Source organism: Propithecus coquereli, unplaced genomic scaffold (genome assembly GCF_000956105.1).
Source record: "Propithecus coquereli isolate 6110/MARCELLA unplaced genomic scaffold, Pcoq_1.0 Scaffold44, whole genome shotgun sequence".
NCBI lineage: Eukaryota > Metazoa > Chordata > Mammalia > Primates > Indriidae > Propithecus > Propithecus coquereli.
This window is the reverse complement of record NW_012150174.1, coordinates 10,331,174-10,346,534: the sequence shown is the minus strand read 5'-3', so window position 1 is coordinate 10,346,534 and position 15,361 is coordinate 10,331,174. Positions and strand designations below refer to the sequence as shown.

General features: G+C 37.8%; 1 protein-coding gene across 1 annotated transcript in view; it reads right to left on the bottom strand.

Annotated features, from left to right (window-relative positions):
- Window positions 1-15,361, bottom strand: part of DENND5A (DENN/MADD domain containing 5A) — a 112,050-nt gene that overhangs the window by 46,943 nt on the left and 49,746 nt on the right. Inside the window, exon 5 of the mRNA XM_012654394.1 lies at window positions 6,028-6,215. Coding sequence (XP_012509848.1) covers window positions 6,028-6,215 — 188 coding nt within the window. The remainder of the gene's footprint in view (window positions 1-6,027; window positions 6,216-15,361) is intronic.

The window sequence follows — 15,361 nt, the reverse complement described above, 5'->3', positions numbered from 1 at the left end:
AAAGAAAATATAAAAGATTAGTATTCTATCTTAGGGTGGAACTGGGCTCTTCTAAACTTTAAGCAAGGTTAGAACCATAAAGGTAAATACCGTCATAAAAATTAAAAGATAATTTAGGAAATAATTTTTTATACATAACATGCAAAAGGTTCATGTCAAAAGAAATCATTAACACGAAGATAATTCACCCAACTTCAAAAGGGGAATAGGATATGAAAGGCAAACAGAAGAACATTTAGATTAATTAACTTTAAATATAGGAAAAGCCATTCAATTTCAATTGAACCAAGAAATGCAAACAAAATATTTTTCACCTACTGGATTGGCAAAGATTTAAAAGATTTATAATGCCCAACATCTGACAAAGTTAACAGGAAACAAAACTTCATATACTGTTATTAAGAATGTAAATTGATAACTTTCTGGGGACAATCTTAAAGACATTTCCCCCCCGCAACCCAACCTAAGAACTAGAACATTACCAGTACTTTTATCTATCTATGTACTCCTCCTTCTTCCCAATCCCATCCCCCAACCTATACAGTCCTGTTCCCAAGTAATCACTATTCTGAATTCTACGTGTATTATGCATTTTGTTTTCTAATTTGTCACATATGTATGTGTGCCTTTAAATTTTTGCATGTTTTTATACTTTATATAAGGTTTTTAAATTTTATCCAAGGATTCTCATTCCTAGAACAGTCTTTTGGTAATAACTTTCTTCAATCAACATTAGGTTGAGATTCAGCCATTTTGTTGTGTGTAGCTATGCTTCATTCATTTTCACTATTTTATGATATTCCACTATATGAATATATAATATACCACAATTTATCACTATTCCTATTAAAGGGCATTTGAGTTATTTTCTGTTTATTGCATCTACATGTTATACATGTTTTCTTGGACACATGTGCAAGATCTTATTTTGAGTACAACATAGGAGTGAAACCACTCTGTTTTAAGGTATACAAATATTTAACTTTATAAGATAATACCTAGCTGTCTCCCAAAGTGGTTGCAACAATTTACATTTTCACCAGCAAACTGAAGTTATTCTACTCATCCAAATCCCTTCTAAAACTTGATATTATCACACTTTTTAAATTTTGCCAATGAAATGGACATAAAATGGTATTGTATTGTGCATTTGATTTATACTTCCCTGATTAAGAAATTAATTGAAATAAGAAATGTGTTTTTTTTTGGCCAGGCGCGGTGGCTCAGGCCTGTAATCCTAGCACTCTGGGAGGCCAAGGCAAGCAGATTGTTTGAGCTCGGGAGTTCGAAACCAGCCTGAGCAAGAGCGAGACCCCGTTTCTACTAAAAATAGAAAGAAATGAATCGGACAACTAAAAAAATATACAGAAAAAAATCAGCCGGGCATGGTGGCACATGCCTGTAGTCCCAGCTACTCGGGAGGCTGAGGCAGGAGGATCGCTTGAGCCCAGGAGTTTGAGGTTGCTGTGAGCTAAGGATGACGCCACGGCACTCTAGCCCAGGCAAGAGAGTGAGACTCTGTCTCAAAAAAAAAAAAAAAAAAAAAAGAAATGTGTTTTTGTGCAATGACTGTTCTTATGCCATTTTTCTATTAGTTTGCTTACCACCTTCTTACTGACTTGTAGGGGTTCTTTGTATTCTCTTGATGCTACCTCTTTGTAGGTTGTATGTATTATACATATCTTTTCCTGGTTTTTATCTTTAAGATGTCTTTTTCTTAATTTAGAAAATCCACTTTATCAATCTTTTATTTTATGGATAGTGCTTTCTGTATCTTGTTTACAAAATATTTACCTACCCAGAGGTCAGAATGTTATTAATATTTTCTTATAGAAGATTTAAACTTGCTCTTTTGACATTTAACTTCTTAATCCATCTGAAGTTGATTTTGCTATGCCATGAGGTACGGAACCTTTTTTTACTTTTTTCCTCTATGGATAAGCAATTTTTCTAGCTCTATTATTAAATAATCCTCCATTATGATACCTCTTTTGTATATCAAAATGCTGCTCCACTGATCTGTTTTACTCTGTGCCAATAAGTCTTACAATCTAAAGGAACAGGTGGGGGGGGTAGCATAAGTTCAGCTTAATATAACTATTCCATAAACTCTCAATCTATTAAAATTGCCCTTTTTTTTTTTGAGACAGGGTCTCACTCCATCACCCTAGCTTGAGTGTAGTGGTGTCATCATAGCTCACTGTACCTAAAACTCCTGTACTCAAGTGATCCTCTTGTCTCACCTTCCCGACTACAGGTGTATACCATCACGCCCCGCTAATTTTTTTCTATCAAAACTGCATTTTTTAACAGGCTTATGCATGTATCATTCAACAAACATTTGCTGAGTACATAAATTAGTCTGTCTACCAACCTATAACTAAAAAAGAGCTTTCCCACCTCAAAAATTCAAGGACTAGAAGAATCACTTTAAATTTCACTTTCTAGATTTTCTCCGTTAGATAACAACTATAAGCCCTGCCTAGTTAAAGGACCAATAAATGTTTAACACCTAAAAATAGGCTATTTTTTGCTTATTCCTTTAAGATTTTAAAATTATAAATGCCGTTAGGCCAAGCCATTAAGAAGACAGTAAAGACAGAATTAGATCATCGTCAAGAAGATCTCCTGCCTCGTAAGGCCTATCCATACAGCTACCAGAGCAAAGCACTGCGACCCATTAGAGGCACACAATGCAATTCTCATTTCTCTCTTTAGAGGAAAAAAGCAGTTACTCCAATAGGAAACATAGAGGTAGCTAAAAATAACTATATCCACTCAACAATGCCTGCTTGCCTTTTCTCCCACTGCTGTGAGCCAAATATAGATTGTCTATAAAGAATTTTATAAACTCCGAATGCTGTGTACACATTTGTAGATACCCTTGGTCAGAGGTAGCTAGAAAAGAGATAGCTGCCCAAGCACATTGCAGAGATGAACTAGATTAAGGTAAGATAGGAGCCTCTGAGTAGACACCACTAGCCATTCTTTGCAAAATGGGCTGAAAGAAAGAAAGAAAAGTGAAAAATGCTATTCAATTACTAGGCTCATACAATAGCCTCATGCTGTTTCCTCCCAGCATACAGAGGGCCCTAGCAAACAGAAGCAACTTACAAACACCTACTACAAACTCCCCATGCACCCTCCTTTCCTCAGCTGAGAGGAGGCCAACTCTTGCATAACAGCTTTGGGAAGAAGTAGCCTGGAGGAGGTACTGAACCCCAACTGATCAGTTTTCCTTTGTTAATGTCCTGCCTGGTTGGGAGGGATTATGGGAAGACTTAGCTGCTCTGAGGTAGTGACCGCATGGATCCCCAAATCCCAAAAAGTCTCCCAAATCTCTTCCTGCAGGAGGTCGTAATGCCCTTTCCCAACCCTGAGTTCCTAACACCAAATCACAGCCAGCCTTTTCCCCTAGTCTATGTTATTCACTGAAGGAGGGAGCTCAACACACAGATGACTGGGAAAAAGTTATTGAAGGAGTGTCCTGAGAAAGGAAAAAAAAAAAAAGTAGGAAAGAAAGGTCCAAGATTTAAAACAAAAGAACAAAAAAACAAGATAAAAGGGACTTCACTGTAATATCCTCTGCTTAATTCCCTGACATAGCTGAGGAGGAAATGCCTCCTTCCTGAACTCAGACAATGAAGGCCCAGAGAGACGTGCAGGACAAAGGATGCCTCACAAAGGCAGTTCAGCACTTTCACTTGCTCAGGGGCCAGCTGAGCTCATGTGTTGGTATAAAAAGGAACAAAGGGTTTTTTACAGACTTCTGATGCCCAAAGATGGGCAGCAACTGATGAATTCTGATTTAGGGGGCTAGAGAATGTACACTCTCCATCCCTCTGGACAAAGTCCCTTTTATAACCAAGCTTACCCCTCACCTCACTGCCCTGATGATGCCACTCCACAGACCCAGGTGTATGTTCCTAGCCCTGCCACAAAGCTTCCTTCTAACAGTGTAAAGATTACCACATAGTTTAAAAATATCCACAAAAGTACTGAAAATAGTTATCTATTTGGGTAGTAAAATTTGAAGTAATTTTTATTTTATTCTTTATTCTTTTGTGCATTGTTAGAATTTTTTTACTATTTATTATTTTTTACTATTTTTACATGTACCCCAAAGTTGCCTTTCAAAGATATTATCACTCTCCATTCATTATGTATATCCCTCATGGTACTTTAGTTCTTTAGAAAGCCAGTTCTTTTCCCCTAGTCTAAGGTTTTCCACAAGAACCACACAGGCTCAGACAGCAGATAACTCAGAGGTTACCTGCTAAAAATCAAGGTAGAAAATATCCAGCTACGTAACTGCCCCCACAAATGTGTGATCTTCAGAAGGAAAGTCTGGATGAAGTGGGATCCTGAGCCCGAGAACTGCTTATGAAGCACACACTGGTATTCTACGGTCCCACTGTCACAGCTCCTTCCCAAGCAGACCACGAGGAGAGGCCAGGAGCTCAGTTGCAAAAATTGCAGCAATGATGCGGACTACTACAAAAGTGGATGCTGCAATGGCCCAGAACAGAGGGAAATGTGGGGTTTCTTGAACAATTCACGGTTTCTCAAACAGTCCCATTAAGAAAACTGCAAGTCTCCCAAGCAGCCCCTTTGTACACCCATACACATGAAGCACGCAGAGAATGATGCTGAAAGATCCTAGAGGGAACAGAACTTGCTCCAAGTATACAACAAGCTGATGGCAAAGAAGAAAATAAAACTGAGAAATCTGGCTTCTTGCTTAGCGGCCTATATATTGACCATGCACAGAGCATGCCTCTTTGGCTTTCCATCTTCAACCATTTTTTGTTATTGTTCTTATTTTGACACCTTCATGTAATTATAATTAGATTGACTAAGAGGTCTCAATATTAAATACACATTTGTTTAAAGCAAACAACAAAAAACTCCTTTCTCCAGTCTTTGATATCTACTCTTAATGTACATATATGGATAGTAGATGAATACACAAAAAAACTCAATATCCCAACTCAATGGTTTTTTCCATCATTTAGATCTTTTCTTTCTTAATTAATTTTGTTCCACCCCAAAGAACACAAAGCTCTAGAGTCAAAGACAAAAGAGGGTGGAAATGGAAGAAGCTACAAGGAAGACATTTTGATTCTAAAACCAAAGGAGAGAGAAAAAGAACAAAGAGATGCATTTGACTATATTTAAATATCACAGATATGGTCTAATTACCAGGGATGTTCACCAAGCGTGCCACCCAGATCCAATTTCATGAGAATGCTTTCTTCTTTGGAGGTTACCTTACTCATATTCCTCAGTTATATGCAAAAATTTCCTCCCCAAAAAATTTCTGGTGGAGGAATGAAACAGTCATGTTGACACCAATGTATGTCTTTTTCCCAGTCCTTTTTGATGACTCAGAGTAAGAAAGCCCTTCCTTCCAGCTAGTTTCCTGTCAGCCACAAAATGACATAAAAAGGTAGTCTCCATATAAAGGAAAAATTTTGTAAAGAATATTTTGTAAATAAAGGTACATTTAGCTAAAATTTCCCATTTTCCCTATATATGGTGACTTTTGGGACACCCTGTATTATGAGATATGCTTAAAATAACAGAGAGTGGAAAGTACAAAAGTAAAATACAATTTAACATGATAACTATTAAAGCTGGCTGATGAAAATACAGAAATTCATTATGCTACTCTTATGGGCATTTTATTTAAAGTTTTACATAATAAAAAAATTTTCTAATAAATGTCTTTAAATGTATGTAAAATACTGTGTTTGAAGAAATGTGTATGAACAAGTCAATTCACAATAACATAAACACAGAGATTACAATGTATGTATGACAGGTGATGAAGATGACAACTGTCTCTGGGATGATATAAATTCAGCTAAATGTTCATTGTTTTTACTTTTTTCCTGAAAAGTTATTCATATTCCCCAAAATAAAAGCATATGAACTTGGTGACATCATGCTGGTTTCACCCCAAAGCCCTTCTCTGCCCAATCCTGGATCAAGGCCAGAGGCCCCAACACTCAAACTCTTACTTACCTCTTGAGGCAGCTCCAGCTTTGACCGGTCGTCCAGGCCATTGGAATGCAAGCCCATCAGGTATGGAACAGGAGCATCTAAGAAATGCAGGAGAGAAGCCGGGAGAATAGGGACATAGACATGCTGCCACTGGAAAGGAAACATGAGAGCTGTAATCGTCTCCGCCACAGTCATCAGTCTCTGGTAATCTAGGTCAAAAAAAAAAAGCAGACACATAAACCAAACAGTCAAAAATTAGGCACTTGCTTCCCAAACAGTAAGTTTAAACCTTCAATACAATTTCACATTTAAAAAGGATCAAGATAAACTTCAGCAAGGCCATGCTCAGTATGATTCCCTTGTGGGTATCAGAGAGACAACCCAGAGACCCACGTAGACCAGAAGTTGAAACATACCCACATATACATATACACACAGGTCCCTGCTTGTAATAAAATCTAACAGATAAATACAACAGAAATAATAAATAGCACCTTGCTCTCCAAATACTACCCCAGAATGTTAAGTAGATTCTGTTAAGTAGAAAGGGGGTGGGGGAACTATAATAGAACTAAAAGAAAAGGAACAGTGTGGTCCGGGTCTCCCTTCTGCATGGTAGCCAAAACAAACTCATTTACCACCCAGATACTCCTTCAGGCATCCTGTAAGGAGCTTATGTCAGCTATGTGACCTTTGCTTTCAAGATCCAGCACAAAGAACTACCAAGCATGTAGAAGCTGGTCTTCCACATTAGCAGGTCGGCCCTATACCTGGCAACCTTTCCTGAATGAGAGCAGCACAAAAGTGTTATTTTAAAATTTCAATAAAAATCTTCCCTAGAACTTGCAAGACCCTGAGGATTGACCCAGAGGACTGACCAGAGGATTGACTTTAGTGACTTAAGATCATAGCCTAGAAGGAAAGGCTTGTGCTCGATGTTTGGCTTTTCTTCAGAATGCAATTTCTAGACCTGTTTTGTTTTTTTTTTTTAATGAGTAATAAATATATTGGTGAAGCCAACAAAATGAACTGGTTAAAATGGAAATTTAACAAATTATACTACTACTCACATATGGTATGATGGTTTTAAGAATTTAAGGACAAAGCAGGAACACAGATTTTAAAATCGTGTGAGCAATATCCTTAGAGAATGGCTAATTTCAAATGAGCAGTCAAAAGAATTAAAATGGTTTTATACACTAAAAACACACCCCGCCACATAAATCACGGATTGGTTCATAAAGTACTTATAAGTAACAAAAAACTTTCTATAAAATGAGGAAGTTTGAGTAGAAAGGGAACAGAAGCTGATATGTAGAAGTTAATCAAAGAATCCTGTATTTGCTCACTAGTAAGGCTTTGAAAGTTGCCCATCACCTTGCTCCTGGCTAATCAAAGAAGAGCAGGACCTGCAAATAACTTCACTAGTGTGATAAACACATATTTGGTCTTTGTCCCCATTCCTGAAACACACGGCTCCTAAAACCCTTAGAATCTCCTGGGTATTAAGAGTGTCTTTTGTATGCTAATGAATCGCTGGTGGCTGAGGGCCCCTGGACAGCTTCAGGATGGGTGCTGGTCACCAGAAAGGCCAAAGCGTGGTTAGAGATTTGAAACTTTCAGCCCCAACCCAGACCTCCGGGGAGGGAAGACGGGCTGGATATTGAATTAGTCACTAGTGAGCAATCATTTCATCAATCATGCCTACGTAGTAATGAAAACTCCACTGAAATCCCCTAACAACATGGTTCAAAGACCTGAGTTGGTGAACACCGTGAGGTGCTGGAGGACAGTGTGCCCAGAGAGGGCCTGGAGGCTCTGTTCCCCTCCTCCCCGCTAGCTTGCCCTATGCATCACTTCCTTTTGGCTGTTCCTGAGTTGTATCCTTTATAATAAATGGGTAATAATGGTAAGTAAAGCACTTTCCTGAGTTCTGTGAGCCATTCTGACAAATTATCCAACCTGAGGAAGAGTTGTGGGAATACTTGATTTATAGCGTGTTGGTCAGAAGTACTGGTGGCAACCTGGGGCTTTCGATTGGCACCTGAAGTGGGAGTAGTCTTGTGGGTCTAAGCCCTTAATCTGTGGGTAAGACTGTGTAGTTTATGTCAGAATTGAATTGAATGGAATTGAATTAAACAAAAAAGAACTGCACTGAATTGTAGGAGACCCAGTTGGTGTCCAGAGAGTTGGAGAACTGGTTGATGTAAAGGAAAAACCCATGCGTTTCGTGTCAGAAGTGTTGTAAAAACACACCAGAACTAGTACTTCAAATAGAAATTAGTAACTTAAAATTCATCATTTAAAACATTTTGAGTACACTACAGGAAAGTGCCTGCATGCTTCTTTGGGGAAACTAATGCACTTGACAAATCCATGATGTGATCGATCAGTGAGTACAACTAAACTCAGAGATACTGAAATAAAAAAATAATAATATAACTGGTTTGGCAGAAGGAAAAAGGAGCATGAGCTTTTCATATTCACTAAAGATCTGTAGCAGACTCTGATAAGGAGAGTCTATTTTGCACTGTGCCCACACAAAGCATCATCATTCCCACATTAAAAACTATTTAGGGAGGATTGCCCCCCTATTGAAGGAAGAGAAAAAAATCCTAGCTCATTCAAAAAAACACTCATTCAAGGATCAAATTAAGTAATAAAATTTAAATCATTGCAAGTTCTACCGTAATCTCTTCTATGATGCCTCAATTCCATGGGGGCATCTGGACACCCTTGCTTGTTTACCTGCTTTCTGCTGAAATCCTCCTGCTCTACTATTATTACTCTAACAGCTATTACTAAGAAGAATTCTAATAATTCTCCAGATGAGACCTACCCTCTTATATTTTTCAGCTTTTTCTCAGGATATGAATATCTATAAATAATCCACTCAAAAGCAATAATCTTAAGAATCTCAGACATCATAAGAATTTACTTTAAAACTCAAAATTAAGGGCCAGGCACGGTGGCTCACACCTGTAATCCTAGCACTCTGGGAGGCTGAGGCGGGTGGATCGCTCAAGGTCAGGAGTTTGAGACCAGCCTGAGCAAGAGCGAGACCCCGTCTCTACTAAAAAATAGAAAGAAATGATCTGGACAACTAAAAATATATATATATATAGAAAAAAATTAGCCGGGCATGGTGGCGCATGCCTGTAGTCCCAGCTACTCGGGAGGCTGAGGCAGAAGGATTGCTTGAGCTCAGGAGTTTGAGGTTGCTGTGAGCTAGGCTGACGCCACCGGCACTAACTCTAGCCCGGGCAACAAAGCGAGACTCTGTCTCAAAAAAAAAAAAAAAAAAACTCAAAATTAAGACGAATCAAAAAATGTAAAAGCACAGGAGAAAACTTTCAAGTATTATTTAAAGCTAAAGGTCTAGTCTTACTGCACCCAAACACTGGCTCTTAAACACATATTTTAAATAAATATAACACAGAATAATTCCCTCTTTTTCGGTGTATATACTCCCCCATATCTAGATTTTTTAAAAAGGCAGGAAGTACCAAAAGCCTTTTTAATCACAAGAAAACCAAAAGCCTTCCTCCTTCTGTTACCCAAAGTCAATAATGCAGGTGCTACTGCTTTACGTGGCTGGCGTTCCTGACACATCTGCTCAGAACAAAAACATCTCACAGTGGGCTAACAGATACACCAAGTAAAGCAGTCCCTGAAATGCCATTATTATGAGGCTTTCTGAGCACTGGAAAACTCTGTACAGTACATAGCTGAGTGTAAAGGAACATCTACTCTCTAACTATTACTCTATATATATATAGTTACTCTATAACTATTAATATAACTATTAATATAATCTAAAACAGGGCATGTTACAGTCTGAAGGAAGGGGCTATCCATGCTCCATAAAAGCAGATTTTTCAACAGCAAAGAAATCTAGTTTCTCCCCTACTCTTCAGGATGAATCTAATCTAGTATCTGAAACTCAGAACACTTGTTTCTAGTAGGGTGGATAACTTTATTTGCCTCAGATTGAAATATCTGAAAAATTCCTTGTGATGCATTTGATATTGTGGGATTCTTAGAAACAAAACTTTTGGGGGTGAGAGATAATTCCCTCTTTCAAGGCTAAACTCTTCCCATTTATGTGGTTTGGTTTAACAGATATTGGAAATTTGGAGTTTTATGCCTTTCTGGTCTGAGTCATGGGTTTTCTTCCTCTACATTCTTAGATTAGGGAAAAAAAAAAAAAAGCAGCATCCCACCTTGAAGGTCAGCCTAAGAAAATAATGCCTCAGGGATCCAGCAATCTATGGTACTCACACTAGAATGCTAACCACCAAGAGCTGTAAGCAAAAACACAAATCCATTTCTATACACCAGTACAAAATGATAAAATCAGTACCTCTTTTACCATTGCGGGTGTTCATCATCCCAAGAAGGTGAAACCAATAAATAGGAAGCAGATAAAGGTCAGCTGTGTCCAAAGAGTTTGTTTAGCCAATCAAAATCAACTTAGACACTCTGGCTCCGGACAACTGTTTAGGTTCTCTCACAGCTCCCATAACATTGTAATGAGCAATTACTTTTAAAAGGAGATAATATAAAGCACAGACCACCACTCAGAGTGGTAAAGAGGGCAATCAGCACAGTTTTATGACTTGTCTGTGTGCAGATAAAGACCTGAGACTTGGGAGCATTCTACAGATAAGCCCTCTCCTAAACAAACCACAGGGCAGCTCCTGCACGTTAGAAACAATTATAAACGGTCCTGGCACACTCGCCCTCCTGCAAAAATTGTGTGAACAAGGATGTTTCTCATAATACTCTTTGTTCTTAGGAAACAACCTAATCCATTTATCCTGGTATCTCCAAGATACATTATTAAATGAAAGAAGCAAAGTGCAAAACAACGGTTAGCATGCTCCCATTTGTGTTGTTTCTTTAAAGTATGTATGTTGTATATACATGTGTAAAAAGAAAATAAAATCTCAGGGCCACTCCCCCAACTCCTTATGCAAAAGGTAAGGTAAAGGCCTCAGGGCACCTGTGAAGAACTGGCCCCACAGATCACTCATTAAGGAAATTCCTTGCCAACCTCCCATAAGCAAGGACATGCAAATTGTCCCTTTAGGTCTGCAAGCTATGTTTGGCTCCTAAAACTAAAGTCTGCAGGATCTGCACTAATAATGAACTACAAATTTAACTTTACAAATGCAGAATAGGAGACAACACAAAATCAGACATTCTTCCACCTACCCAGGGACATCTGCATAATTGATACATCCTTCACTCCCCCTTTTTCTCTTCTAACACTTGCCTTATCTTAAGCAAAACGTAGAGTTCCAGGGCCTTGCAAGAATGTAACCATTTTGCCTCCTATTGGCCACCCTGCTTTTTTCCTTCTCTATGTATGCCTTTATTTATTTATTTTTGTCTTTTTTTTGTTTCTTGTCTCTAGAGACGGGGGTCTCACTGTGCTCAGGCTAGTGCCCAACCCCTGAGGTGCAGCTATCCTCCCGCCTCAGCCTCCCAGAAAGCTAGGATTACAGGCGTGAGCCACTGCACCCAGCCTATGCATGCCTTTAAATGCTGAAGCTTCCGAATTCCCCTTCAGAAAAATAACCACAGGTCTGTCTGTGGTACATGTTTTTCCCAGGCACATCCTCACCTTTGGCTTAATAAACTTCCATTGATTAAGATTTTTGCCTCAGTCACTTATTTGGGTTGACACATGACTATGTCTGGAAGAAAGCAGGAAACAGAAATAACCTCCCTGGAGGAGAACCAGAAGTAGAAGTCTTACACTTCACTTTACACCCCTTTATAACGTGGTAAATTTCTACAATGTGATTGAAATGTTTTTCATGTTTTAATACACCATGCATTATATCATAATGTACACATAAAAGAATATTAACATTCATACATGTGTATTCAACACCTAACATAAAAAGTAGTACATTGTTTAAAAATATTGGGAAGGAGGGAATTTTTTTAAATTAAGAGATTACTCCTCAGGGGTAGGATTCTAGGTCAAAGAAAAAGGGCAACTTTCAACTTTCTCTGCATTATTTGTCCACATATTTATTTGTTTTAAAAACTATTAAACTATTATTTTCATTAGGGATACAAAATAAAGTTGATCTCTGGCTGTCACATGTGGGAGAGAGGAGGGAAAGACTTCATTTTATTCCCTTTGGAATTGTCTTGATTATATGCCTTGAGCATTTGTTACTTTTGCAATAAAAACCTAGTTTAGATGGGAAATTAAAAATAGGAAATCTCTTACCAACCTCCACTTAACCAACTTTCGCTATATTAACTGATCTTCCCCACTTGCAGTAATGCATACATTGCTCTCCCTCATTGAACTGTATGCCTAACAAGAGTCTGTTGCATTTGTTTCCAAACTTGTGTTAGTTGAACTTATTACTGGATTATATAACTTAACGAAATATTATGTAAATAAATGGTAAAATATGAGGGCATATTTTGTTTTCTCTGAAAACAAAATTAAATGCTTTAAGAAGGCTCAGTAATGCAAAATCACCAAAAAATACTGTAACTGAATTGACAACTAAGCACAAAAAAACAAGGAAAACTGCAAAAATCTAGGGGTAGTTTCTCTAACCGCAAGCTCTGTACTTGTCCTCGAGGCTGCATCAGAAGAACAAGAACAAGAAGTTTGACGAGACGTTTATTACTTTGCCAGCAAAGGAGGAAAATGGCAGACTATCATCTCAAAATCCAAATTCCTCTATATAAGCAGAAATACAGAGCTTTTAAAGGGAGGGCCCTCAGTTCTAGGCTACTGTCATTTAACTATGGTTAATGATTTTAATTGTCTCATCTTGGTCATCTCTGCAGAAGACAAAGCTGTGACCTCTGCCCGCCTGGGAGGCCCACTCAGACCTCAGCTGGCCAGGCCTGGGATGGAGTCTACAGTTCAGCTGAGCTATCCCCTGCAGCACAAAGAACAAAAGACATTTCCCTGTCCCTATTGACCACATTCCTGAGGCAGGGATGCAGACCTCAGTTTCCAAAAAGAGTGGGGGAAGTTTTAAAGAGACAGAAAATATCTTTTGCTGTTCCCCCTCACCCCTGGGCCATTCCCTCTGTTACATTTCCACTCAGGTTCTTTTGCAAAGTTCTTTAAGTTCTTGCTCCACTTAAAAAAAAGTGACTAGAAAATCTAGTCAATGCATTATGCAAGAAAAACAATGCAGACATCTGATTTGGGACCCACAATCAAGGGAAATACCTGGACCCTTCATCAAAAGATTGGTGACTATAGAGTTATATGTTTTAATTTAAAATAAAATGTTTAATGAATGTTTATATGATTTTTAGGATTCCCAGACTTAACTGACTTTTTCAATTATCCAATCAACTACCCTACTAGGCCACGTCAGATAAAGAGCTTCTGTTCCATATATAATTTTAAAGCAACTACTAAAAAATTATGCTTTTCCAAAAAAAAAAAAAAACCTATTTCTACATGGAGCACAGAACAAATATTACCCAGAAGTAAATAAAAGGACCTACACAAAGAAAACACTACTTAAAACTGCCAGTTCAGTCATCCAAAGGGTCTTACAATTTAGCCCATATTCCTTTTCCCTAAGTAACATCTCTTTTCTATTCAGATGGCAGGACATGCAGCAGGCAACACCAAGTGCAGTGCTGATGGCATATTTTTGGCCAGAGCAATTTTGGCCAGAGCATCCACATAAGGATGATGCCTATGAATCATAAATAAAAACTACTTCAAGAAAACCAACCTCAATTGTTTAAAACACTCTATTAACAACAAAAAGCATAACCCTACATTCAATAAAAGGCAATCCTCTCAATTTTTGCTTCAGTCATGCTCAGCAATGCCTAGGAAGAGTTTCTGGAAAAAGCTTTTTCTTGTCTATGCTAAGTATGTCTTTAGGTCACAAGTTCAATTTGATTCTACATACAAACCTCAACTGAATTCAAACCTCTTAAAATTCTTATTATATATTCTGGGAAATACAGAAGGAGCTCAGATGGAAGAATGTTATTTGTCCATCATATTCATATTTCTTGTTGTAATCCTCCTTTCCTTGCCTCTAAACATCCCCACTGCATTATAGGTACCTAAACGCCTACTGTATCTTCTAACACCCTGAAATAGCTAGTTTGTTTCCTCCTCTCTGTTCTGTTCTAAACAAGACAAGTCTTCCTATTCAACTAAGTCACTATTTCGAAGTATTTTTATGAAGCTCCAGCCAAGAAACAGTAGCTAGGAAAGCAACATGATTTGTCTAAGCATATACTTCACCCAGAGACTGGAGTCTGCAACTCCATATTTTAAACCAGAAGTTGCAAAGTGAAGCCTCAGGAACTACATTTAGCCAACAGATGCTTTTTGTTTGTCCTGTAATGTTTAACAAGAACATTTGTTGCTAGAATTTAAAAATCAGAGATTTCATGTAAAATACCTGGGTCCTCAGGAAAACTTGAAGATTTAGTAACACCAGGCCAACATATCCACAAGAAATTAACCGGAGCTAATTAGTGGCTGTCCACTTTAAATGGGGTTATGTGCTCTTCAATTTAACATAGTCTCCATTACTTCATTTTCAAACTATACCCAGAACCCAACCATATCATACCATTTCACTGTTACTTCCTTAGTCCTAGCAGACATCATCTCTCACCTGGATTATTACAATGGCTTCCTAACTGGACTCTTTGCTTTCCTCCATTCCTCCTTTGAGAATATACTCTTAATACAGTGGCTAGAATAATCCTATTAAAAGCATAAGTTATTGATTCGCTTAACAACATTTATTGAGCATCCTTATATTTCAGCCACTGTTCTAGTGCTTGGAATACATCAGTGAACAAAGGCAAAAGTCCTGTCATTGTGGAGGTTAAATGTCACTCCTTTGCCCATGGACCAAATCTGGGAAAGTTGAGCATCAAAATAAATAATTATAGTAATGAATTATAACCTGAGTTAAATAAAAATCTATGAATCTATACAATAATAAACTAACAAGGGATAATATTCTTCCTTATGGTAGGAACATTACCATGACAATTAACATTATTAATTATGCCAATTAATAAATACAGATGGAGTCAGAAAATTACTATTTTGTAACCATCATAGAGATAACTGATTAAGACTAAAATAATCAATAGATGTTAAAACTATTAGGCAAAAATTTAAAGAACGATATAGTTGCAGAATTTCAAAGTCTCTCCCCACAAATTCTTATTAATTACGAAGGGAAAAATGATAACTTTGCAGTTAAGAAACCCAAAGACACCATCGTAACCAAGTAATCAAATTAATATCACCAAAAATGGGACAAACTGACATCATGTTTCTCCTGTAATAGTAAAAATCAACAGTATG